This window comes from Muscardinus avellanarius, assembly GCF_963383645.1.
Source record: "Muscardinus avellanarius genome assembly, chromosome: 3".
Classification (NCBI taxonomy): Eukaryota; Metazoa; Chordata; class Mammalia; order Rodentia; family Gliridae; genus Muscardinus; species Muscardinus avellanarius.
In genome coordinates, this window is record NC_137788.1 from 106429700 (window position 1) to 106456872 (window position 27173).

A 27173-nucleotide genomic window follows, 5' to 3' on the forward strand; every position below is an offset into this window, starting at 1 on the left:
CCCTTCCCGGGGCCGGGGTCTCGCTGGCCGGGGCTCAGCTTGGGGCCGGGGTCTCAGATCAGGCCCGGGTCTCCGCCCGGCGGGGTCTCTGCCCGTGCCGGGGTCCCCCTGGCCGGGGCTCAGCCTGGGCCCGGGTCTTTGCTGGCGGGCTCCCTTCCCGGGGCCGGGGTCTCGCTGGCGGGGGCTCAGCTTGGGGCCGGGGTCTCAGATCGGGCCCGGGTCTTCGCTGGCGGGGTCCCTTCCCGGGACTAGGGTCTCCGCCCGGCGGGGTCTCTGCCCGGGCCGGGGTCTCCCTGGCCAGGGCTCAGCCTGGGCCCGGGTCTCCGCTGGCGGTGTCCCTTGCCGGGGCCCGGGTCTCTGCCCGGAGTCGGGGTCTCTGCCCGCGCCGGGGTCCCCCTGGCTGGGGATCAGCCTGGGCCCGGGTCTCCGCCCGGCGGGGTCTCTCTGTGCCCGGGCCGGGATCCCCTGGTCGGGGCTCAGCCTGGGCCCGGGTCTCCGCCCGGCGGGGCTGCGCGGCGGGCGGGGGCGGGGGCGGGGCGGCGTGCGCGCGCACCTCGCTCCCCGCCGCCGGGGACGCCGCTCGCCATCGCGGCCGTAGGCCCGCCCGCGCCCGCCGCCTCTGCGCGCCCGCCGCCGCCGCCCGCGGCCGTGGGCTCCGGGGCCGAGGCGGCAGGCCGAGCACCGCCGGCGGGGCGGCGTGAGCGGCGGCGCGGAGCCCACCCCGCAGCCTGCGGCCGCCCGCGGCATGCGCGGGCTCGGGCCCGGGCTCCCGCACCCGGGGCGGGCGGCGGCGGCGGCGGCGGCGGCGGCGGGGGCGGGGCCGGGCGGGGCGCCGCTCTTCCCTCCCCCGGACACGCCGGGGCCGCTCAGTGGCCGCGCGGGGAGGAAGTTCCGCTGCTGACCCCGCGCGCGGCGGCTCCGGCGCAGGTACCGGCGCTCGCTCCGCCGCCGTCGAGGGGCCCGGCCCGGCCGCAGCCCGCGCCGCCCGGAGGAGGCCGAGGAGGCGCCGCCGCCGCCGCGGCGCAGCAGGGCCGGACCCGCCTTGCGGCTGTGCGGCGGGGCTCGCGGCGCGGCGCCCGGGAATGAAGAGGAGCCCGAGCCCCGCGCGGCGAGGCTGCGGGAGCCGAGGGCGAGCAGACCCCGCGGGGCGCCGGCCGGCGAGCGCCCGCGAGGCCGCGCGGGTTCCTGGAGGCGGCTGGACGAGCGTGGGAGAGATGCCCTTCTAAAAAGCACGGCCGCCCCGTGAGAGGGAGACCGCGAGCTGGTCCATTTGCACCCGGTTTTGAAAGCGGTTCCATGTCTTCTTGCACGTTTGATGTAAGATGAGAACTTTGTAAAGTATTCCGTCCACGACCCTGAACGATGACTACCCCGGCCCTGCTGCCCCTGTCTGGACGTAGGATACCACCTCTGAGCCTGGGGCCGCCCTCCTTCCCGCACCACAGGGCTACCTTGAGACTTTCCGAGAAGTTCATCCTTCTCCTCATTCTTAGTGCCTTCATCACCCTGTGTTTTGGGGCATTCTTCTTCCTTCCAGACTCTTCGAAACACAAACGCTTTGATCTGGGTCTGGAAGACGTGTTAATTCCACATGTTGATGCCGGCAAAGGAGCTAAAAACCCGGGAGACTACCTGATCCATGGACCGGATGAACATAGACACAGGTTTGTTTGTTGAAGAAATTCCGGTGTTAACATTTGACCCGGTGAAGTACGGTTATTGTATCCAATCTGTCTTATTTGTGAAATAAAATTTCAGAGTCGTATCATTAAAACTGGCTGAAGTAGAACTGTGGACTAGAAGGACTGACTGCTAGAGTCCCACCCAAAGTCCAGCTTCTTTTGTTTTTTTGTAGACGAAACATCTGGGTTCAGAGTCTTGTCTGCTGTGGAGAATGGGGAATGCAGGTAGGAAAACCTAACCTGCAGAAATAGTGACCTAAGCTGTCCCTGCGTTTGTTAAGGACGCGTTGCATTTAGTCATTGTCACCGTATGAAACCATTGAGTCTTAACAGCTCTTCTGGGTTGGCTTTCTCAAAGGGCTCTAATTCTCCGGCTTGCAGTTGAAACGTTAGTAATGAATTTTAGCTTTCCGGATGATAAACATGGGCAGTATATATAACGTGGGGGAAAAAAATCTCAGTTTTTGTTATTTTCAGGGGATATGTGTTGGTGCTCCATATGGATGAAATTGGTTAAGTTTAAGATACTATGGAATTCTAAGGCATTCACTTAGTGAATCTTGCGAATAAGATTTAATTTTTTCCCTTAATTTCATTTTGCTCCAATCTTTTTATGTAAGAGGTGGGCTGTGTCAAGCCTTAACTGTTAGAATTTGGTCAAAGGGTACATATTCTTTCACATCAGCACGTCTGAACACTTGGGAGATTAGAGCCAAATTAGGACGAAATGGAAAGCTCTAGTTACAGTCTCTTTAAATCATTTATATATTTTTACTCCGAAGGAGGCTTTGTGAAGTAGTTTATTTTTTCAAACCCGTTTTCTTTTAAAATCTTGAATATGTGAAAAAAAAGTCATGTTTGAATTTAGTTTCCAGCTGATACTAGCTTTAACTTTTGAACAAGCATGAGGATTTTGAAAAAGGTTTTGATTAGGATTTGATTAGGTTGAAATGTGAGCCAAGTTTAAGTACTTGGGAAAATACACTGTTGTCACAGAGCTTCTGTTTTCTTTAATTATTTGATTGATGGTTTTTGACTTTTGGTTGAACCTTATGGAGTAGTTCTACACCGTTCCACCCCCCCCCCCCCCTTTAGTACTGGGGATTGAACACAGGGGCATTCTATCTCCAAGCTACACCCCCAGCCCTTTTTATTTTTTTGTTTTGAAACAGGATCTCAGTGGGTTGTGGAGAGCCTCTCCATGCTGCTGAGGCTGTCCTCAAACCTGGGATCTTTCTGTGTCAGCCTCCCAAATACTGGGAATACAGGTGTGTACTTACCCCAAGCCAGGTTTATACCATTCTTCCTTAATTTGAAATTTTTGCTACTTTCAACTTTTGAATTATTTTAGGTTTCTTTCTTGAATTTTGCTCTCTGCTTTTTGTGACTGAGAAAAATGTGTGAAAAATTAACAAGTAGTTTAACTTGAAAACCTTACTTCCCATGGTATTTAGATAAGTTATGAAGAATATTTGGGGAAAATGTATTGTTTAGAACTGCCATCAGTGCTCTTAAATAACACCTATGCATTATCATTATAGTGAACATATGCTAAGCATTTCCTTTACACTTATGTCACCTAAAAGTTTATTAAAAAGGCCAATTTTCAGTTTAAAAACATATGCATTTTATTCGCAATTTTAAAACATCTGCTTAAATTGTGTAAGAATTTTTAAATTTATATATACCATGAATATATTTGTACATGCATTCTTACTATTCAAAACTCCTGGATTTCTGGATTTGAAGTGGGAGATTGGTTAGAGTTCTGAGTTTTGGATAGTAAGAGTCAGGATAGCAAGTGACGCATGTGAGAATTTATTAAAATCTGGTTCCTGAGATTTGGAGAGCGAGAATTCATATTGTGAGCTTAGGTAAGGAGGGATCTCTCTATTAACTTTGCATTTTTTTTTTTTTTTTTTTTTTTTTAGTACTGGGGATGGAACCCAGGGGCATTCTACTCCCAGCTACACCCAGAGGCCTATTTTTTATTCTTTATTTTGAAACAGGGTCTCACTGAGTTTCAAAGGGCCTCACTCAGTAGCTGAGGCTGTCCTCGAACTGCGATCCTCTTGTTTCAGCCTCCCAGATGCTGGGATTTTAAGCGGGCACCACCACACCTGACTGCATGTGTTTGTTTCTGTGGTTATATCAATTTTTTTTCATTGTCTTAGTTTTTTCTTTATCTGAAAACACTCTGTAGTGATAACAATTCTGTTAAAATGTGGAGACAAGCCTGGCATGGTGGCACATGCTTGTAATCCCAGCATTTGGGAGGCTGAGACCTGAGAATCGAGGTTAGTGGATAGCCTCAGCTACTTAGTGAGGCCCTCCGCAACTTAGTGAGACCCTGTTTCAAAATAAAGAATACAAAAATAGGGCAGGGGGTATAGCTCGGAGGTCAAATGCCTCTGGGTTAAATCTCCAGACCCCCCCCCCACTCCACACACACACACACACACAAAATGTGGAGACAAAAAAATCAAACTAATGTATAAATATTAACTTATTTCAGATAACTCTGAAAGAGCACTTTTTTGGAAATTTTAGTTGGTGCTAAGGTTATACCTATTTGGGGGTGTGGATAAAATAGAAGATACAAATTGACCACTTTTTATGTGCATGTGGAAAGGTATAAGCAGTACTTAGTAGGTACTTGGACTGTTTTTAAAATTAATGGAGTAGTTAGTATAGTAGTTTGGTAGTTAAACTCTAGACTACATGGATTCATACTAAAGTTTTTTTCACTGATTAGATGTGTCATCTTAAGCAAATTTTTAAACTGTCCAACTTGTTTCCCCTGTGGGACAGTTTATAGGTTGTTGAGCTGAATGAGATAATATATGCAAAGCAGTCCACATAGTTTTTAGCAGTTAAATCATCAGTACATATTGGTCAGTGTTATCAGTAATTATGATTATAATTGAATATTTTAGTTCTGAGTCTGCTTTACTTTAAATAGTATATATGTTTCTGAAAAGTTATATATGTACATTATGTACATGTGTGTGCCGAGGATTGAGCCCAGGGGCATTCTACCCCTGAGCTGCCTCCCTCCCCTGGCTTTTTTTTTTTTTTTTCTTTTGAAACAGAATCTTACATTTTTCTGGCAGACCTTGAACCTGTGCTCCTCCTGTGTTATCCTCCAAGTAGTGAGATTACAGGCATGTGCTGCCACATCGGCTTTGATTAATATTTTTAAAACACACCATAATTTTATTAAAGGAACATTTTATAACCAAACTACTGGTTAGCAACAAGTCTGCATTGCATTCAACTGTGTTTAGGCCCTGTTTATGTGGAGCTTCCCATGTAGGAGGGATGATGAGCATTAAATAAGTGGTTTTGGGCTGAAGTGTAATGCCTGTGATGAAGGTGTACTTAGTGTGACAGCAGCACCTAGTGGAGGGACTTAGCTTATGGAGTAGGTGGAAGGCAGGAGGGTAGAGGTGGCTTTTTTGGGAAGCTTTGGCTCAGAGACTTTGAGTAGGTGATTTCCAAGTGAAGTTGTCAAAGTAGGGGACCCTTTTGAGACCCCATAGTAAAAAAAGTTTGGTGTCATTGAGGATCTGAAAAATTGTTCAGTATGGGGTTTGTGGAGAGTAGCTGTTGGGCCCAGGTGAAGAGAGTAAATGAGAGGTGAGATTTGGCCTCATACAAGCGATTTGGGCCTCCAAATCGCTAAAGAAGTTTGCTAAAGAAGTTTGAATTGTCAGCATTTACACATCAGGAGATTTCATATAAAATTCTGAGTTTCTGATTTCTGTTAAAAACATCAGGTAGCCCAACATCCGAATCTGTACTCTCAGGTGATAACACTGAGCTGGAATCTGGCAGCAGAGGGGCATGTGTTTTTGCCACTCAGTCAAGGTGTCAAGTAAGTAAATATAATGCGAATTTAGCCTGTCATTGAGTTTGCAGTCCCTAGGCAGGAGCCTAGAGAGTTTATGGCTAAGTATTTTGGGTTTTATCATAAGTATTTTATGGAAAGTCATTGAGCAAGGGAGTTACATGATCATTTCAAATGTGTTTAAGATTTAAGCAATTCTCTGTTGTGCAGGAAAAGTAGCCAGATAGGAAGGTTTAGGTAACGAAGGATATTGACTTAGTCCACAGTGGCAACAGTGGAAAAGGAGAGAAATTAATGGAGAAAAAAGGTTGATTCAAGAGATTTTAAACTATGGAGTTTTGTAGAAAGTGGTAGTTGATTGATTATGGGGACTAAGGAGAAGGAAGTTCAGAAAAGTTCCTAGATTTCAGGGTTGCATGGTGATTTATTTATTTTTGGTGGTACTGGATGGAACCCTTCTACCTCCGGGCTACACTCCCAGACCTATTTTATATTTTTATTTGGAAACAAGGTCTCTTAAAGCCAGCGATGCTGGCTTTGAACCTGCGGGATCCTCCTGTCTCTGCCTCCCAAGTGTGGGGATTACAAGTGTGCGCCACCACGCCTGGCGCATGGCGATGGGATTTAAAAAAAATTAGTTATTTAATTAATACCTTAATTTATACAGTTTATATTAAATAAATTTAGCATTTTTTAAATGAGGAAACCAATATATTCTGTTAAGTAGTTAAAAAATAATCCAGAGTCTTCATACTGTCTATACCATCAAGATGATAATATCAAAATATATAATTTGGGTCAATTATGGTCATTTTTGGCATTTGTGATTTAAAGTACCCCCGACAGAAATTAGTTGTAGTTGCTGCGTGTGGTGGTGCACGCTTGTAATCCCAGCATTCAGGAGGCTGAGACCGGAGGATCACAGTTTGCAGACAGCCTCAGCTACTTAGTGAGGCCCTCCGCAACTTAGACCCTGTTTCAAAAATAAAGAATAAGAATAAAATATAGGACAGAGGGTGTAGCTCAGAGGTCAAATGCCCCTGGGTTTCATCCCCAAACCCGCAAAAAAAAAAAAAAAAAAAGAAAGAAATTAGTTATAGTGTACATGAATGTTACGATATGCACTGTTATACATGTCTTCATAATTTGTGTATGCAATAGACCTAGATAATTAAAATTTACTTACTAATTTACTTCATTTTTGAAATTAACATTTTATATAATAGCATACAAGTAGGCTCATATATATGCGTGTGTGTTCATGCACAAAAAACATTTATTTGTACAGCCAATACGTTTTATTCTTTAGTCAGGATTTTGTTAGTCTAAATTGAATAAAGGAATATGTTTACCTCTTATAGATTCCTAAATATAGACTTTGGAGTAAGAAGGACCTAAAGTTGCATCTATTACTAACTAGCTTTATGACATTGTACTAAGCATAATCACAACCTGGGCTGGCCAGTATGGTAGCCACTACTCACCCAAGAGTATTGCACTTGAAATGTGGCTGGTTCAGACTGCAGTAAGCTTTAGTGAGTTTCCCAAATTCTTCATATATTTGTAGTTTTGCCTTTAAGTACAATAGTAGAGATTTTAAATCTCACTGTTAAAATTTTAATTTTTTTTTTTTTTTACCATTTTCACTTATCGCATTCCTCTTCTATGCCTTTTTTTCTTTTTGCGGTACTGGGAATGAAACCCAGGGGCATTCTACCTCCGAGCTACAACCCCAGTCCTATTTTTTTATTCTTTATTTTGAAACAGGTTCTCACTGAGTTGCAAAGGCCTCACTAAGTAGCTGAGGCTGTCTGAGAACTGCGATCCTCCTGTCTCAGCCTCCCGAATGCTGGGATTACAAGCGGGTGCCATTACATCTGGCTTCTTTTTTTCTTTATCCTGCTATTTAACGCTTATTGCTTTTGTTTGAGGGAAGTTTCATTGTTTTATCCTCTAATACGTTCTGGTTACACCATTTCTCTTGCAGTTTATTTCTCCCCATTTCTCTTTACTTAAATGTGATTTATATACAGTCTGTTTATAGTTGACATTTGTCAACACCAGGCTGGTATAGATAGATGCCTTTGCTGTATTATCTTTTTTTGTTCTTTGGTTGTAGTTGGAGAAGAAGTTGATCTGTAGAGCTCTTAGTCTGTTTTCCTTTGTTCTGCTAATGGAAGCATCTTTAGTAATCTCAGCTGTTTTGTTGCTGTAGTAGATTTTTATGTAATACTCAAATTCAGAGTACAGTTGGCAGTCTGGACAAACACTAAGATTCTTTTTGCCTTGTCTTTTACCACCCAGAATGTGGTTTTATTGTTCTTAATAGTCTTTGCACAAATCCTCCAAGAGTTGCCTCTGGCAGAATGTAGCTAGTTAGATGTTAAGGTAAGCATTGGGAAAGGACTGCTGCAAAGGGAAGTCCCTGCCTCTTTCTCATCTTCTCATTGGGTTATACCTCTGAGTCTCTGAGATAAGGAAAACTGGGTAGGGCGATAGTTTGCATTTTTTGTTTCCTTAAGTAAGGCTTGATTTTGAAAAATCTAGGTATGGCTATACATTAGCAGAGAGTTCCTCCATATTTTGACATTAACTTCATGATAGCTATTTTTTTTGATAGACTGAGTTTTTTTTTTTTTTAAACTGTGCTTTTTGCAGGTATTACAGTAATTTGGAAGTGGCTGAATTTGAGAACTGCTCACAGAATGACATTTTGTATACTCTTACTAGAAGTCTAATTTTGATCTGCAGCAAAATAACTATGACTTTGCTTTTTTGTTATTTGGTTTAGCGTTTTAAAATCACAGAATACATTTTTTATTTCTCTCAGAAATGAATTGAATATTAGTATGGCATGGTTAAAATGCAAGGTCTAGGTTCTGATTTCCTTGTTGCTTAGGGAGTGTTGGATATTCTAGGGGATGACATTGTAAATGCCCATTGTAGGTGAACAGTATTTATTGGATGTCATTAAATATTTCAAGGAAATAAAATTTGTTCAATCACTAGTTTATTTACTCTAAAAGCTATAATATCAAAATTTCCTTTAGATTTTGTAAGAAGAGTTCTGGGGCTATGAAATATTTATTTTCTCTTATTAAATTTTTGGGACTTTCTTGTTAAAGTTTCAAAGTCACAGTCTCAGGATATTCCTTCCAAAATATTAACATTAACTGTATAGATTATATACTTCCATAGCATGTAGTTTTAGGTTTTATTGTTTTTCAGTATTTATTGTAAATCTCTGCTTGAAATACTTTGAGTTATTTTCATTTAATATAATTTCCCAATAGTTTTTTTAATCTTCACTGTTCTTGTTAATATTATTCTAGTTAACAGCTGTGATAGCCTAAGTCTCTCTTAGAATAGGGCTGGGATGTAGCTCAGTGGCATGTAGCTCAATGTCATGGGTTACAGTTCCAGTACCTAAAAAAAAATTAGGAAGGATACAGCTGTGTGAAGTGAAGTGTATTTATGATCCCAGTGTAGATCAAAAATTTGAGGCCAGCCTCAGCAACTTAGTGAGACCCTATTTCAAAATTAAAATAAAAAAGGCTTGTGGAGATATAGCTTGGAGACAGAATATCCCTGACTTCAATCCGCAGTATTAAAAAAAGTTGAGAAGGATACAGTCTTTAATAAAGCTCCTTTGTAAAAAATAATAAAAAGAGTAGAAATAGTTCATATTGGCCCTATCTAGACAGATTTATTTCTAGAAATGTATCTAAAGTATTCTGCAAATCCCCTTGTTGAATTATTTCTTCTTCAAGAAAAAAAAAACCAAAAAAGAATGTGTTGAGTATGTTTTCATTTACATAATCATCTTTAATCTTCAGATCTGTAAATTAGGTATCACTAACCTCATTTTTACAGATACAGATACTATAAAACTTAGGTCATGTCTAAATTAGGAAAGTTGCACACAGAAGCTAAGTATCCACTAGAAATCAGTAGTACATGATAAACATTAGTTTATTTTTTTAACTAGGAAACTGTTCATTTTGCTTGAAAATTATAACAATATTTAGCTTATAGTTTAGACTGATTCTACACATTCCTTGGCTGGGAAAATCATTTCGTGGCTTTCATTTTTCCTAACTACAGATGCTGTCAGAAAAGTTTATTTTGACTGCCATTGAAATGTTTCTGAAGCTTTTTTCCTGTTACAACATGGTTATAATGAGATTGGTACTGGAGACTTATTATTGAATTTTAGGATTTATCATAAAGAAAAATATTCAGAGGGCAAGCTTTCCAATGATCTGCTTGGAATATAATGTGGTCCAGAGGGAAGGGATCATGGTGTATTTAAAAGAACATTGGGTTCCGTGTTAACAGGTCAGGGCTCTAGTTTCAGTCTTGTCCGTTGTTGTTGAAGTACATTTAGATGATTATTTAACATCTCTCTACCTTCATGTCCTTATTTATGAAATGAGGGAATTGATTAAATTATTTCCTTCAGCTCATACATATGAAATACAAATAATTTTATGAAATAGAGAACTGGTCAGTGTGCAGTAATTTACTTTCAATAATTAATTTACTTTTTAATTTACTCATCACATATATGTGAGGGCAAAATATATTCTAAATGGGAATTAGTGACACATTTCTGTATAAAAATCAAAAGTTAAAATAATTTTAGAATAACAAATTTATATATGATTACCTATATAGTGAAATTTAGATAGACTTAAAAAGTGAATAGGAATGAAATAACTCTTGTATATTCTTGTTTCTTATTAGCTTAGAAGTATAATTTTTTTTTTTGTCATACTGGGGATGGAACCCAGGGACATTCTACCTCCAAGCTATACCCCCAGCCCTATTATTTATTTTTTATTTTGAAACAGGGTCTCACTAAGTTGTAGAGGACCGCACTAAGTAGCTGAGGCTGGTCTTGAACCTGTGATCGTCCTGTCTCAGCCTCCCAACTACTGGGATTACAAGTGTGCGCCACCACGCCTGGCTAGGTGAGAAGTATCATTTATTGAGTATGTGTGTTCCAACCTAAAGGTAATGGATATGTTTACAAAAGTGTTCCCAGATGTCATTTGTGAGCTCCATTATCAATCATACATTTCATTTGCTATCTAAGATGTTAGGATAGATTCTGTGGGAAACAGGGTCCTTGAGTAACTGAGGTCTCAGGCCCTGAGAAGGCTTTTATTTACTCCTGAGGTGCAATTTTCTTTGATTATAGACTATAATTTTATAGCTGTAATATTGAGAGATGGCACAGCAAGGGTCTGTTCTGTCCTCGGTATCTTGACAAGAACTTTTGGGACAAGTTATACAAACACACATACATGTGCATGCTCACACATAATTTTAAAAAGGGAAATGAAGTAATCTGGAGACTGTAAAGAATAATACAGGTCTTTTTCTTTTTGGCATTTTTGACATTTACATATTTGATAGTAGTATACTATTAAAATACCAATATTGCTTACATTTGTTTACTTCAGTAAATGTTTTTCAGTATTTATGTTGTGCCAAGTAGTATGGTATAACATAAATAATTCCCAATAGTATTGGGAATTCTTGGAGAATATAGAAGATTGATCTTGACACTGGGCACCACTGAAATTCAAATCTTTTTTTTTTTTTTTTTTTTTTTTGTACTGGGGTTCCTGGAAACCCTTCTACCTCCGGGCTACACTCTCAGACACCTATTTTTTTAAAATATATATTTTTATTTGGAAACAGGGTCTCTTAAACCAGCGAGGCTGGCTTTGAACCTGCGCGATCCTCCTGTCTCTGCCTCCCAAGCACAGGGATTACAAGCTTGAGCCAGCAGGCCCTGTGTCCCTCAGAGCTATTTTATTTTTTTATTTGGAAACAGAGTCTCACTAAATTGCTCATTAAGTTGTTGAGGCTGGCTTTGAACCTGTGATACTCCTGTGACAGCCTCCCAGCTACTGGGTTTACATGTACCATCACACCTAGCTTATAGTTTTATAATAGTATATTTTGTTCTCTTGTAGCTTAAGTCTTCTGTATCATTCTTGTTTTTAAAACATTATGAGTATCCATAAAATGTCAGCAGATAACAGTATTAGTCAGCATTGGTTCATTCACAGTTTAGCTTTGTTATATCTTATTTTAGGTGAAGATTAACCTTCTTGAAGTGAACTTTTACCCTGATTTGGCCATTATTATTCTCAGTGTGTGGTTTTATTTATACATCCTAACATGTACTTGTTAATATAAATGATATATAGTTTTGCATGTTCTTAAATATTATGTATACCATTCTTTCAGTATTTTTATGATTTACATATGTTGATATTTTGGGTTATTGTTCAATTATATTGTCCACCTGGATATTCTATTTTATGATTAAAGCTCTAGTTTTTTTTTTTGGTTTTTTTTTTTGTGGTACTGGGGGTGGAACCCAGGGACTTTTCTACCACCAGGCTATACTCCCTGACCTTTTTTTATGCTTCATTTGGAAACAGGGTCTCACTAAGTTGCTGAGAGCCTCACTAAGTAACTGAGGCTGGCTTCGAACCTGTGCCATCCTCTTGTCTCAGTCTCCCAAGCACTGGGATTACAAGTGTGCGCCACCACACTTGGCTAAAACTCATTATTTATATGTTCCATTTTTAATATTTTTTTAGGTTTATTGCATTATTTTGCAAAATCATTCTGTTAATGTGTTCTTAGGCATATTTTTTCTAATATGAAACCTAGGAATAGAATTACTAAATTGTAGAGTATGTCCATTATTGACTCTGAATTTTGTTACTAATAACTTGTGGCATTTCAGAACAATCAGTTTCACATCTACCTGAATCTTGACAAAACCATAGTATTTTTAGATTTTAAAACTCTTTGCCAACATGATGCCAATTTTAGTTTGTACTTCCCTAAGTACTAATTATGTGAAAATTTCTTTTAACATGTTTATTGGCTGTTTGGGCTTTTTAGTTTTTTGAGTTGTTTGTTCAAACTTTTTGCTAATTTTTCTTTTGGGTTGTTTGCCTTTTCCTTTTTTATTTGTAGAAATTACATATTTTTTTATTTTTTGGTGCTTGGAATTGAACCCTTTGGTATTCTACTTCTACGCTGCACCCCAGCCATTTTTTATTTTTTATTTTGAAGCAAGCGCTCACTAAATTGCTAAGGCTGTCCTCAAACCTGTAATCCTCCTGTCTTAGTCTCCCCAATACTGGGATTATAGGTGTTTGCCACTATGCCTGGTGAAATTATATATTTTGGGTGAATTCTCTATATGGGTACCTTATTTTCTATTTTGTGTCTTTTGTCTTATAGAAGTTTTAAATTTTAATGTTTAATTGGAATTATCAATATTTTCTTTTATGGTCTTACATTCTGATTTTGTGTAGGGAAAGCACTCCTAAAATTGCAGTCTTATGTATTTTCAATTTTGATAGTTTAAAATTTTTGATCTTTATATCTAGGGATTAATCTACTTGGATTTAATTTTTATGTATGATGAATTAGGGACTGAGTTTATATTTTTCCATGTGGGTAGCTGTTTGTCTCTATGTTGCTTTTGAAGAGTCTTTCCCATGAGTCCATGGGAATTGTGATGCTATTTTTACCAAATAAAATTTTTATATATTTCTAGTTTTCTTTTTAGTTTTCTTGTCTGTTCTTTTTGTTCTTTTGTATATTTCTATTAGATTAGAATGCTGTGCTTCAGCTTTAGGTAAGTTTTCATGCTAGGTAAATTGGGTTCTTCTACCTTGTTCTTCAAAATTATTTTTGTTCTTAATTCTAAGCTCTTCCTTAAATATTTTTATTGAGGTAAAATTTTGTTAACATGAAATTAACCCTTTTTTTTTTAGTGTGGTACTGGGAGTTGAACCCAAAGACATTCTACCTTTTAGCTACACCTCTGTTCATTTTATTTTGTTTGAAACTGTCCCACCAAGTTGCTAAGACTGGCTTCAAGCCTATGATCCTCCTGTGTCAGCCTCCCACTTAGTGACATTTAATACATTCACAGTATTACGCAGATACCACATCTGTCTGGTTTGAAAACAGTTCCATCTTAAGAGGAAACACCATATATATCCATTGCAGTTACTCCCCACTCCCTCTGTCCACTACCCCTGCCTGCTCCAGCCCCTGACAGCTACCAGTCTGCTGTCTCTAAGGACTTAGAAATTCTGCATATTTTGTATAAACCTTGTACTAATAGATCTCATGTGTCTGGTTCTTTCACTTAGCAAGAAGGTTCATCCACATTGAAACATCCACTAGAACTTCATTCCTTTTTATGGCCCAATATTTCAGTGTATGCATATATACAGTTCATTAAATGCATCAATGTATATATTGGGCTGTTCTCACCATTTTGAGTATTGTGAATGGTGTTGTTGTGAACTGGTATGTACTTTTATTTGAGTATTTTCGGTTCTCTTGGGCTTATATGTAGGGATGGAATTGCTGGGTCACATGGTAGTTCTGTTTAACATTTTAAGAAACCACTAGACTCCTTTCCACAGCAGTGGATCTATTTTTCATTTCCATCAGCAACGTAAGAAGGTTTTGATTGTTTTACACCCTTTCCAGTTCTTGTTATTATCCAATTTTTACAAAAGTTCATTATATCCATCCTAGCAGGTGTGGAGTAATATTTCATTGTGGTTCTGATTTACATTATCCTAATGACTGATGATGTTGAACATTTTCTTTTCATGTGCTTGCTGGCCATTTTTATGTCTTTTTGGAGACATGTCCATTCAGGCTTTGTTTTTAACTGGGTAGTTTGTTCATTCTCTTCCTTTCTCCCTTCCTTTCTCTTTGTACCTGGGATTGAACCCAGGGGTGTTCTACGTCTGAGCTATACCCTCAGCCCTTTTTTATTTAATTAAAAAAATTTTTTTTCTCACTAAGTTGCTAAGGGCCTCTTTAAGTTGCTGAGGCGAGACTTGAACCTGTGATCTTGTCTCAGACACCGAAGTATTGGAATTACAGGCATGTGCCACCACACACAGCTGAGTGGTGCATTATAAGAGTTCTTTATATGTTTTGGACACTAGGCCCTTGTCACATGTATGATTTGAAAATATTTTCTCCCTTCTTTTAGGTTGACTTTTTATAGTGTTCTTTGATGCACAATAGTTTTTAAATTTGAAGGCTAATTTATGTTTTTTTTTTGTTCTTGCATGTGCTTTTGATGTCATATCTAATAATCCATTGCTAAATCCAAGATCATGAAGATTTATTCCTGTTTTCTTCTAATCATTTGTGCTTTTAATCTTTAGCAAATGGAGAAATACAAAACAAAACTATATTGAGATCCCATTGGACTCTAGGCAGAAAGGGTATTACCAAAAACAAAACAAAAACCCCCCAAAATAACAAATGCTAGTGAGGATATAGAGAAAAAGGGACCTATATACATTGGTGGTGGGAGTGTAAATTAGTATAGGCACCGTGGAAAACATTATGGAGGCTCCCCAAAAAACTAAAAATAGAACTACTATATGATTCAGCTCTTTCATTCCTAGTTAGATAGCCAAAGGAAATAAAGTCAGTGTACAAAGAGGTACCTTACTGCCCATGCTTATTGGGACACTATTCACAGTAGCTAAGAAATGAATCGGCCTAGGTGCCCATCAAGAGATGAAAAATAAAAAGTTGTATGTACATAAAGGATTATTCAGCCATAAAGAAGAACAAAATTCTGTCATTTGTAGGAAAATGGATAGAACTTAAAGACATTATGTTAAGTGAAATTAGACACAGGAAAACCAGTATCATATGTCTTCTTTTATGTGGAAACTCAGGAAACCAAAATACAAAAACCAGAGGACCTCATAGTAGAAGAGGGACTGCTGGAGGGCATGGGCATGTGAAGGGGGAGAGAGGAGGACAAGAGTAGTAGAGAAGGGTGTATATGATTGCAATGTGCTATATGCATGCATGGGGAATGTCTTAGTGAAACCTATTTATATAATTAACATGTGTTAATGATAGCCGGGCGTGGTGGCGCATGCTTGGGAGGCGGAGGCAGGATGATCCCACAGGTTCGAAGCCAGCCGTGCTGACTTAAGAGACCCTGTTTCCAAATTAAAAAAAAAAAAAAAAAAAGAATAAAAATAGGTCTGGGAGTGTTGCCTGGAGGTAGAAGGGTTTCCAGGAACTCCAGTACCACCACCAAGGAAAAAAAAAAAAAAAAAAAAAAAAAGATAAAATAGTGAAAAGACAATTTTAGGATCATTCTTAGCTTTCTAGAATTCTTGTGAAATTATGTGTGTTATTGGGAATTGAACCCAGAGGGATTCTACCTCTGAACTACACCCCCAGCCCTATTTTATTTCTTTATTTCTGAAACAGGGTCTCACTAAGTTGCTGAGGCTGTGAACCTATGATCCTCCTGACTCAGTCACTCTCCCAAGTATTGGGATTACAAGTATGTGCCACAATGCCTGGCTACACTGGGCTATTTTAATAAAATATTTTAAAAAATTCATGATCTCAGATCTCCTATTTAGGTTGTTGATCCATGTTAATTTTTGTGTGCTGGAGCAAGATGGGGTCCGACTTAATTATTTTCTATGTGGTACTTGTACCTAGCTCCATTTGCTAAATAGACTATAATTTGTTGCCATTGAATGGTATTTCCATCATTCTTGAAAATCATTTGGCTGTAGAAATAGGGCTTATTTATGGACTCTTCCAATTCTTTTCTATTTGTCTCCCTGTCTTGTATTCCTTACAAGCGGTTTTCATTACTGAAAACTTTGTAGAAAGTTTTGAAATTGGGAAGTGTGAAAGTTCCAGTTTTATTATTCTTTTTCAGTATTGTTTTGCCTACTTGTTGGGGCGGCTGACAGCTCCTTATGAAGATAGACTTTTCAGTTTCTCAAAGATAGCTGTTGGAATTTTGATAAGTGATTACATTGAATATGAGAATTGCTTTGGATATTATTGTCTTCTTACCAATATTAAGTTTTCTAATTCCTGACCTGGGGGTCACTTTTCTATTACTTAGGCCTTAAATTTTTTTCACTGATGTTTGTAGTTTTTCTGTGAGTGACTCATCATTTTTCTTAAATTTATCCTTATGTATGTTTTTCTTGTGTATGCTCTTATAAATGTAATTATTTTAATTTCCTCTTGATTTTTTTCTTTCTGGTATATAGAAACACAGCCGATTTTTGAGTGTGATCATATACCCAGCAACTTTCCTGAATTCATGTATTAGCTCTAATAGTTACTTTGTATATTCTTTGGGATTTTTGTATTAGCATGTCATCTATAAATGTGCTTTTACTTCTTTCCAGTTTGGGTGCCTTTTATTTTTTCTTGATTAATTGCTCTATCTATAACTTATAGTACAATGCTGAATTGTGCAGTGGAAAAAGTGGGAATTGTCTTGTTTCTCTTCTTAGGAGGAAAACTTATTGTCTTTCTTGAGAATGATGTTAGCTGTGGTTCATGTTGAGGAAGCACTTGTCTTTTCCTAGTTTTTTGAGTATGTTTATTATAAAAGACTATTGGATTTTGTCAAATGCTTTTTTTCATCAATGGATGTGATCATGTGTTTTATTCCCTTTTTATTAATGTGTTATAATACATTAATTTTTTTTATATTGATTCACCCCTGCATTTCGAGGATAAAGTTCACTTGCTTATGTTTTAGAATCCTTTTAATAGGCAGTTGGATTCAGCTTGCTTGTACTTTGTGGAGCATTTTTGCACTTGTATTTCTAAGGGCTAGTGTATGCCACCACTCCTGTCTTCTTTTTTAAAAGAATTCATTGGTGCATTATAATTATGCATCATAGTGAGATTCAAAGTCATTTTTAATTAGTTTACAATTATAGAGATCTTATATATTATTCTTGAATTTATTCTTAAAGTAATTCACATTTTTTATGCTAAGTGATGTTTTAAAATTTTTCTTTTTTTCCTTTGCTAATATATCTAAATGCATCTGATTTGTGAATATTGGTTGTGTTCAGTGATCTTACATGACTAACTTATTGTATTTCATGGCTTTTTGGGGGTCAATTTTATAGGAATTTTACATAATCATGTTATCTGTGAATAAATAGAACTTTATTTTTTTCCTGTCTAATTTATATGCCCCCTTTTTTTTGCAGTACTGGGGATGGAACCCAGAGGCATTCTACTTCTGAGCAACACCCTCATTCCTATTTTTTTTTTTTTTTTTGGTGGTACTGAGGGTGGAACCCAGAGGCTTTCTACCTCTGGGCTATACTCCCATACCTATTTTATATTTTATTTGGAAACAGGGTCTCACTAAATTGCTGAGAGCCTCACTAAGTAGCTGAGGCTGGCTTCGAACCTGTGTGATCCTCCTGTCTCAGCCTCCCAAGCGTGGGGATTACAAGCGTGTGCCACCACACCCAGGCCCATTCCTAGTTTTTATTCTTTATTTTGAAACAGGGTCTCACTGAGTTGCAAAGGGTCTCTCTAAGTAGTTGAGAAAGTAGGAGAAAGGTGATCCTCCTGTCTCACCTTCCACATGGTAGGATTACAAGCCTGTACCACCACATCCAGCTTGCATACTTTTTTTTTATGCCCTATTACACTGCTAGAATCTCTAATATGTTGTTGAATAGAAGTGGTGAGAGTGGGTGTCTTTGTCTTATTCTTGATGTTAGTGGAAAAGTGTTCAATTTTTCAACAATCAGTATGATGTCAGCTATAGGTTTTGCATAGATGCTTTTGCCAGATTAGGAAGTTCCTTAGTTTTACTAATTTGCTGAGATTTTTTTTCAGGAATAGATATTTGATTTTGGCAAGTGTTTTTCTTTTTAAGTATGTTACTGTCATGAATTACATTTATTTATTTATTTATTTTGGCAGTACTGGGGATTGAACTCAGGGGCATTCTATCTCCGAGCTATACCCCAGCCCAATTTTTTATTCTTTGTTTTGAAATGGGGTCTCACTTAAGTTGCAGATGGCCTCAGTAAGTAACCGAGGCTGGCTGCAAACCTGTGATCCTCCTGTCTCAGCCTTCCAAGTCCTAGAATTACAGTGTGCTCCACCATACCTGGCCTTGTTTTTGAGTGTTAAAAACATTTTGGTCACTGGATATTATTTAATTTTATATATTTATTTTTATTTCTTTGGCTGATTTTGTATTAAGGTAATGTTGGTCTCAAAATGATTTGGGAAGTTTTCTTCCTTCAGTTTCTTGAAAGAGTTTCTGCTGAATTAGTATTAATTTTGACCTAAATTTTTTTTATTAATTTATTTTTTAAATTGGTGCATTGTAGTCATATATCAATCACATTGGAGTACAAGACTTGAGAGGATATACAAGCACACATCATCCAATTAGCCCTCCTCCAGCCCCATCCCATTCCCTCCCCCTCCCTCCATCGCACCCTTCTTTGGTGATTTACTTTGATACATTTGTTTATGTACCTCCTGCGTTTTAAAGAGGCTCCGTCCTCCAGTATTACATACCCTCTGATTGGTCACATTAGTTGCTTCACTATAGGGCCCTTTCTATAGCTCAACCTCTTCCTGTTGCCCTTTTCCTCCTAGTTATTGCTGATTAAGAGAAGCGTCTGATTTATATTTTCTGCGATATTTCTCTGTGCATGCTGCGTTGCAAGTACCGATCCCACTCTTAATGGTCCCAGTAGTGGCCTGGCTACTCAGTGGACTGATCCAGACCTCGCTGGCTCAAGCAGCGGCCTTGCCTCATGGGAGGCCCCAGTTCTGGTCTCGCTGGCCCCTGAACTGGTCTAACCCCTAAGCTGGCTTTGGTCCCGGCCTTGGAGGCTGCAGGAGTGAACTTGCCTCACGCCAGGCTCCGATGCTGGCCATTGGCCCCTGCGCCGGTTTAACCCCTGGGCAGGATTCCAATCCCAGCCTCGGAGGCCCCAGCACCGGCCTAGCCTCACGGCAGGCTCCAATGCCGGCCTCACTGGCCCCAGCACCGGCCTAACCCCTCGGCAGGCTCTTATCCTGACCTCGGAGGCCCCAGTACCGGCCTTGCCTCAAGGCAGGCTCCAATCCCGGCCTCAGAGGCCTCAGCACCACCCTTGCCTCACGGCAGGCTCCAATGCCGGCCTTGCTGGCCCCAGCATCGGCCTCACCCCTCGGCAGGCTCCAATCCCAGGCTCGGAGGCCCCAGTACCAGCCTTGCCCCATGGCAGGCTCCGGTGCCGGCCTTGCTGGCCCCAGCACCGGCCTAACCCCTCGGCCGGCTCCAATACTGGCCTCGGAGGTCCCAGCACCGGCCTTGCCTCACGGCAGGCTGCGATGCCGGCCTCACTGGCTCCAGCACCGGCCTAACCCCTCAGCAGGCTCTTATCCTGGCCTAGGAGGCCCCAGTATCGGCCTTACTTCACGGCAGGCTCCGATGCCGGCCTCGCTGGCCCCAGCACCTTCCTAACCCCTTGGCAGGCGCTTATCCTGGCCTCGGAGGCCCCAGTACCGGCCTTGCCTCAAGGCAGGCTCCAATGACGGCCTCACTGGCCCCAGCACCGGCCTAACCCCTTGGCAGGCTCCGATCCCGGCCTCGGACACCCCAGCACTGGTCATGCCTCACGGCAGGCTCCGATGCCAGCCTCGCTGGCCCCAGCACCGGCCTAACTCCTTGGCAGGCTCCGATCCAGGCCTCGGAGGCCCCAGCACTGGTCATGCCTCACGGTAGTCTCCGATGCCAGCCTCGCTGGCCCCATCACCGGCCTAACCCCTCGGCAGGCTCTTATCCTGGCCTCGGAGGCCCCAGTACCGGCCTTGCCTCAAGGCAGGCTCCGATGCCGGCCTCGCTGGCCCCAGCACCGGCCTAACCCCTTGGCAGGCTCCGATCCCGGCCTTGGAGGCCCCAGCACTGGTCATGCCTCAAGGCAGGCTCCAATGCCGGCCTCGCTGGCCCCAGCACCAGCCTAACCCCTCGGCAGGCTCTTATCCTGGCCTCGGAGGCCCCAGTACCGGCCTTGCCTCACGGCAGGCTCCGATGCCGGCCTCGCTGGCCCCAGCACCGGCCTAACCCCTCGGCAGGCTCTTATCCTGGCCTCGGAGGCCCCAGTACCGGCCTTGCCTCAAGGCAGGCTCCGATGCCGGCCTCACTGGCCCCAGCACCGGCCTAACCCCTTAGCAGGCTTCGATCCCGGCCTCGGAGGCCCCAGAACTGGTCATGCCTCACGGCAGTCTCCGATGCCGGCCTCGCTGGCCCCAGCACTGACCTAACCCCTCGGCAGGCTCTTATGCCGGCCTCGGAGGCCCCAGAACTGGTCATGCCTCACGGCAATCTCTGATGCCGGCCTCGCTGGCCCCAGCACCGACCTAACCCCTCGGCAGGCTCTTATCCTGGCCTCGGAGGCCCCAGTACTGGCCTTGCCTCAAGGCAGGCTCCGATGCCGGCCTCGCTGGCCCCAGCACCGGCCTAACCCCTTAGCAGGCTCTTATCCTGGCCTCGAGGCCCCAGTACCGGCCTTGCCTCAGGGCAGGCTCCAATGCCGGCCTCACTGGCCCCAGCAACGGCCTAACCCCTCGGCAGGCTCCGATCCCGGCCTCGGAGGCCCCAGCACTGGTCATGCCTCACGGCAGTCTCAGATGCCGGCCTCGCTGGCCCCAGCACCGGCCTAACCCCTCGGCAGGCTCTTATCCTGGCCTCGGAGGCCCCAGTACCGGCCTTGCCTCAAGGCAGGCTCCGATGCCGGCCTCGCTGGCCCCAGCACCGGCCTAACCCCTTGGCAGTTTCTGATCCCGGCTTTGGAGGCCCCAGCACTGGTCATGCTTCAAGGCAGGCTCCGATGCCGGCCTCGCTGGCCCCAGCACCGGCCTAACCCCTCGGCAGGCTCTTATCTTGGCCTCGGAGGCCCCAGTACCGGCCTTGCCTCACGGCAGGCTCCGATGCCGGCCTCGCTGGCCCCAGCACCGGCCTAACCCCTCGGCAGGCTCTTATCCTGGCCTCGGAGGACCCAGCACCGGCCTTGCCTCAGGGCAGGCTCCAATCCCGGCCTCGCTGGCCCCCACACCGGCCTAACCCCTCGGCAGGCTCCGATTCCGGCCTTGGAGGCCCCAGCACTGGTCATGCCTCATGGCAGGCTCCGATGCTGGCCTCGCTGGCCCCAGCACCGGCCTAACCCCTCGGCAGGCTCTTATCCTGGCCTTGGAGGCCCCAGTACCGGCCTTGCCTCAAGGCAGGCTCCAATCCCGGCCTCGGAGGCCCCAGCACCGGCCTTGCCTCACGGCAGGCTCCGATGCCGGCCTTGCTGGCCCCAGCACCGGCCTAACCCCTCGGCAGGCTCTTATCCCGGCCTCGGAGGCCCCAGCACCGGCCTTGCCTCACGGCAGGCTCTGGTGCCGGCCTTGCTGGCCCCAGCACCGGCCTAACCCCTGGGCAGGCTCTTATCCTGACCTCGGAGGCCCCAGTACCGGCCTTGCCTCATGGCAGGCTCTGATGCCAGCCTCACTGGCCCCAGCACCGGCCTAACCCCTCAGCAGGCTCCAGTCCCGTCCTCGGGGGCCCCAGCACTGGCCTTGCCTCACGGCAGGCTCCGATGCCAGCCTTGCTGACCCCAGCACCGGCCTAACCCCTCAGCAAGTTCCGGACCCGACCTCGGAGGCCCTAGCACACCTTGCCTCATGGCAGGCTCCAATGCCGGCCTCGCTGGCCCCAGCATCGGTCTAACCCCTCTGCAGGTTCCAATCCCGGCCACGGAGGCCTCAGTAGTGGCCTTGCCTCACAGCAAGCTCCGATGTCGGCCACTGGCCCCGGCGCCCGCCTAACCCCTCAGCAGGTTCCGATCACTGTCTCTGTGGTTATTATTTCAAAGGTTCCAGGTGTAATGTATCAGATCTCTGCCTCCCCCGAGTATTGGCCACTGGCATTGCCACTGCCTCCACCGTTTCAAATCCTTCCCAGGCTCTTTTTCCACTCTGAATGTTGTCCAGTGTTCCTAAGCATGCGTGATGGTAGCATTCGACATTTGGTGTAATTTCTCCAAAAAAATAAAGTTGGTAAGATCCGGTTTCTGCTTCTCCTGAATACAAGTCTCCACCACCATCGCAGAGAACTCTTTCAACACCGCATTTCTCCTTGGTCTCCGCTAAACTTTCTCCTTATATGTGATGTCTGAGATTCTTAACAATATAGAGAAATAGCAGTCCTCTTTCATGGCGAATTTTTCCATAAGTTCCAGTGCATTTAGATAAGTTTTGTCTGCATCTCCAGTGTCCTGGCATCCATAACGACTTTCTTACCTCCTCTCCGATAGATATTTTTCTTTATCTTTTTCTGTTCTGGGCCCGGTTTCTCCAGGGATCTGGCGTGCTACTCGCAGTTCGGACCGGGGCCCAGAGTCCCACGACCTGGGCCCCAGCTGGCGTGCCCCGCGCGCAACCCCTGCCCAGAACCCAGCATCTTACTGGGCCTTCTTTCTCCAGGGGTCTGGCGTGCTACGCGCAGTTCGGCCCAGGGCCCAGAGACCCGCGACCCGGGCCCCAGCTGGCGTGCCCCGCGCGCGACCCCTGCCCAGAACCCAGCTTCTTACTGGGCCCGGTTTCTCCAGGGGTCTGGCGTGCTACTCGCAGTTCGGCCTGGGGCCCAGAGTCCCGCGACCCGGGCCCCATCTGGCGTGCCCCCTGACCTAAATTTTCGATAGCATTTACCAGTGAAATAGTCTGAACTGGTGTGTGTGTGTGTGTGTGTGTGTGTGTGTGTGTGTGTGTGTAAAAGGTTTTATGCCTTTAATTTATTTAATAGATAAAGGTTGTATATTAAGATAATCTTGAGTTTACTTTGGTACATTGTGTTTTTAAACAAGTGATAAAAATTGATGAATTTTTGGCTATAAAGTTAAGATTCTTACTGTTATTTTAATATTATATTTGTCATCACTTCTCTTATTTCAGATATTGATATTTTGTGATAATTATAATGCCCTTAATCCAGTAATTGATAAAAGAAATAGAAGGAAAATCTGCAAGGGCATAAAGACTTTAACAACATCGGCTAACTTGATCTAATTGGGATTTATAGGACACTCTACCCAACAACAGCAAAATACACATTCGTTCAAGTCTAATGGAAGATATACGAATATAGGCCATTTTCTGAATCATAAAACAACTCAATAAATTTAAAAGGATTCAAAAAGGCATAAAGTATGTTCTTTGCTACAGTGAAATTAAAATAGAAATCCGTAGATGAAGATATTGGATGATGATCTCCAAATATTTGGAAACTAGCCTCGGTAATTATGGGTCAAAGAAGAAATTTCGAAGTTGAATCTGATGAGTGGCCATTGTTGCAATATTCTAAACACTGAATTGAACATTTTATGTCAGTTGTATGCATTGTATATAACAACCTTATTTAGCTCTTCTCTAAGAGTTACTGTTTAATATTAATATAGCTGCTCCTACTTTTATAAAGAAAACATCTTTATTAAGTTATACTTTATACAACATAAAATTTACCATGTAAGTATACAATGAGGTGGGAACTCCCACTGTCTACTGTAGGCTGATGATTTCCATATACATGTCTTCAGTGTTGGACAATAGAACCTGTGTGCTTTGTTGACTTCTTAAATTTAGCATGTCTCAAATTTTACTAATCTCACTCTTTCTCTTTATCTCAGGTCACTTTTCCCTTTATTTTCTGTCCTGTTAATGGTACCTCTTTTTATCCAGTCAGTCTAGTAAAAAACAAAACAAAGCAACAACAGAAACTCTCCTCTTTAACTCTTCTTTCCCTTTCATACTCTAGAACTTGCCTAAACTTACTGGTTCTGCCGTTCTAAGGTCTCTGGTACTTAGTTCCTCTTTTTCATATCTACTTTAGATGTATTTTATCAGACTCATAGTCACTTTTTGCCTGCTTGGCTGCTGTGACCTTCTAATCTAATTCCTTTTCCTACTTCCAGGCTTGTGTCATCTCTCTTTCTTCTACTCCCAAGTCAATCATAAGGAGGTCTTCTTTCCAAGATTTAAGTGAAATGCTGCCATTTCCAAGTTGAAGTCCTGTGGGGCTTGCTTTTGTTTTCAGGATGCACTGTACTTTATTCATGATTGAGTGTTCACCTTCTCTGGTTTCCTTGTTAAGCTCAGTGTCCTACTTTACTATACCCTCTACTCTACATACTATACTTTAGTGACCATACTCAATTATTTGTTGTCTAGTATGTTGTAGAACTTCTTCCATGCCATTGTACACTTTCTTTTTATGCTTAAAATGCATTAATTTTCTTTATATGCCTGGCAAACTTCTAATTTCTATTTTAAGACTTTCTTCTGTGTCCCTATGTAAATCTGCTTTCAAGTCATACTTAGAAACGTAGCAAATGACTACTTTTTCTATGTATATCTTAACTTTTTAAAAATAAATCACTGGAATCTACTTCCTCTATTGTGTTTCACCATTTTTATTTACTTTGTTTACATCTTTGCTAGATTAGGAACCCTCGCTCCTGTAGACAAATAATGTGTAATCTCTGCACCTATTTTAGTGCTTTTCATGGTTGGGAAATGTTGATTGGTTATCATTGAGTTAAGGTGCAGTTAATTCAGAGACTGAGAACTATTGATTTTGAACTCAAACTGAAATCCTATTAAACTCAAGTTTTAATAACCTGTAATAGCCCTCAGTATAAACAACATCTTTTAATAGCCAAATAAATGGCCTAGCTAAACTTTTAGGATATAGATAGGGGTTTGTGCTGATGCCCATTATTATTAAAATGGAAGCACTTTGGTGTTTCGTGGGAACCATATCACCAAAGTAATTGAATTTGGTATTAATGCTTAAGGTTCTGTGGATTTCTCAGTGCTTGATTTTGAATTTCTTATAGCCTTTTTTCATGTGGTCGACCAATTACTTGTATTGAGAAATATCTGCTTCTCTCTTAGCATGTCTTTAAGAATAGATTTCACTCTTTTGGAATGGGGAGCCCAAATGTGTAACAGTTTGTACTGTTTGATAATCTTAACTATAGTCATGTACTGGAAGGTACATGATTTGGCTTAAAATGATAAAATTCAGAAAGTTCTTTGTTTATATAACAGAATTTTTCTGAGCAGATAGAGTACATTCATTTGCAACTGAGAATCATCTTAGACTGAGTTTGTGAACAATTTTCTTATAATTGTTGACATCATTTCACCTCTTGGTTACCTCCAAATTTGAGAAATTCTCCCTTCATGACCTTTGTGTAGAATGCTGTTACATTTCAGTATTTTCTGTACCAGCTGCTATCTTATAGTCAATTCCAAAAGCCATTTTTCGCCTATCCTGTATATAAGTAGCTATTTACATAATTGTTTAATTTATTTTTATAGTGCTTTCGAGGATTTTCTGAAATTTCTCTTGAATATTAAAATACAAGATGTTTGTTAATTTTACTTATTTTGTTTTTTTCTATTTTATTTTATTTATTTAATTTTTAATTGGTGCATTGTATTTATACAATCATAATTGGATAAAAAACTTTGTGTAGACATACATGCAATCATCACCCAGTTAGCCCCTACCCAATCCTCACCCCATTCCCCCCTCATCCTTCCTTCCCATGCTTGGCTTAGTGGTTGACATGGATATGTTTGTTTAAGTACATCATGTGCTTTAGAGAGTTTCCTTCTTCCCCCCTCCCATCCCCTCAGTTAGGTTGCCTTGTTTGCTTCTCTGTAGGATCTCTTTTTTCATCTAGGGTTCCTCCTATGATCCATTTCTCCTTAGCTTTCACATATTAGGGAAAACATCTGATTTCTTAATTTTTGTGGTTTGTTACCTTTAATATCTAACCTTTAAAAAATTATAGTATACGTTGTCATTTATCTTTTAAAAGGTAGTATATATTGACTCACCCCCTCCTTTCTTTAAAGGGGTTCTTTTTTTTTTTTTTTTTTTGTCTTTTTTTGGAACCGGGGATCGAACCCAGAGCGCCACACCTGCAAAGCAGGCGCTTTGCCACTGAGCTACATCCTGCCCCCCCCTTTTCTTTTAGTCGGCTATTCTTTGAATTTGGGGACTTATGAAAGTCAACTTAGTAAAATTAAAATTCATTTATAATGGTTGAAAATAGTTATCTGACAAAGTCTATAAGGACTTTTATAGTTATTAAATCTAAATTTAAATAAAACAAGGCCTGGAAATCTTAGCAAGGAAATTGATATAAATGGAACCTGATGTAAACATTGGCATTATCATAGAAAGTAAATGTCAGTGCAATTTTGAATATTTGGAATCTAGAAAGATGGCACCCAACTGATAGGAAGGGAAGGAAATTACATTTTTTGAGTATCTCTGGTCTGCTGGGTAGTTTCCTTTCTTGCCTTTCTGCGCTCTTATTTATAATGCTTTATAGACTGTTTTAGGTTTTCTATGTAGAAATCATGTTGCCTATGATAGAAGACAGTTTTTTTTTTAAAAAATCTTTTTTTTTCTTTTATTTTGCTGACTTGGGCTTCTACAACTTAATAAAATCTATGATAATGAGCATTCTTATTTGTTCATCTCATTTTGAAGGAAAATACTTCTGTAGCTTCACTATTGAGAATTATATTTGCTGTAATTTTGGGAAGGTATCTTTTATTAGGTTGAAGTTCTTTTTCTCTTTTGTTAGGAGTGTGTGTGTGTGTGTGTGTGTGTGTGTGTGTGTGTGACACAGGGTATTGAACCCAGGGGCCTCCTGCTTCTTGGATAAACCCCTCCCCCAACA

General features: G+C 42.0%; 1 protein-coding gene across 1 annotated transcript in view; it reads left to right on the plus strand.

The window, feature by feature from the left end:
• Positions 1 to 1362: 1362 nt before the first annotated feature.
• MAN1A2 (mannosidase alpha class 1A member 2) overlaps positions 1363 to 27173 on the plus strand; it is a gene marked incomplete at both ends in the record, with an annotated part of 166644 nt that continues 140833 nt past the window's right edge. The window contains one exon of the mRNA XM_080693211.1: positions 1363 to 1664. Coding sequence (XP_080549337.1) covers positions 1363 to 1664 — 302 coding nt within the window. The remainder of the gene's footprint in view (positions 1665 to 27173) is intronic.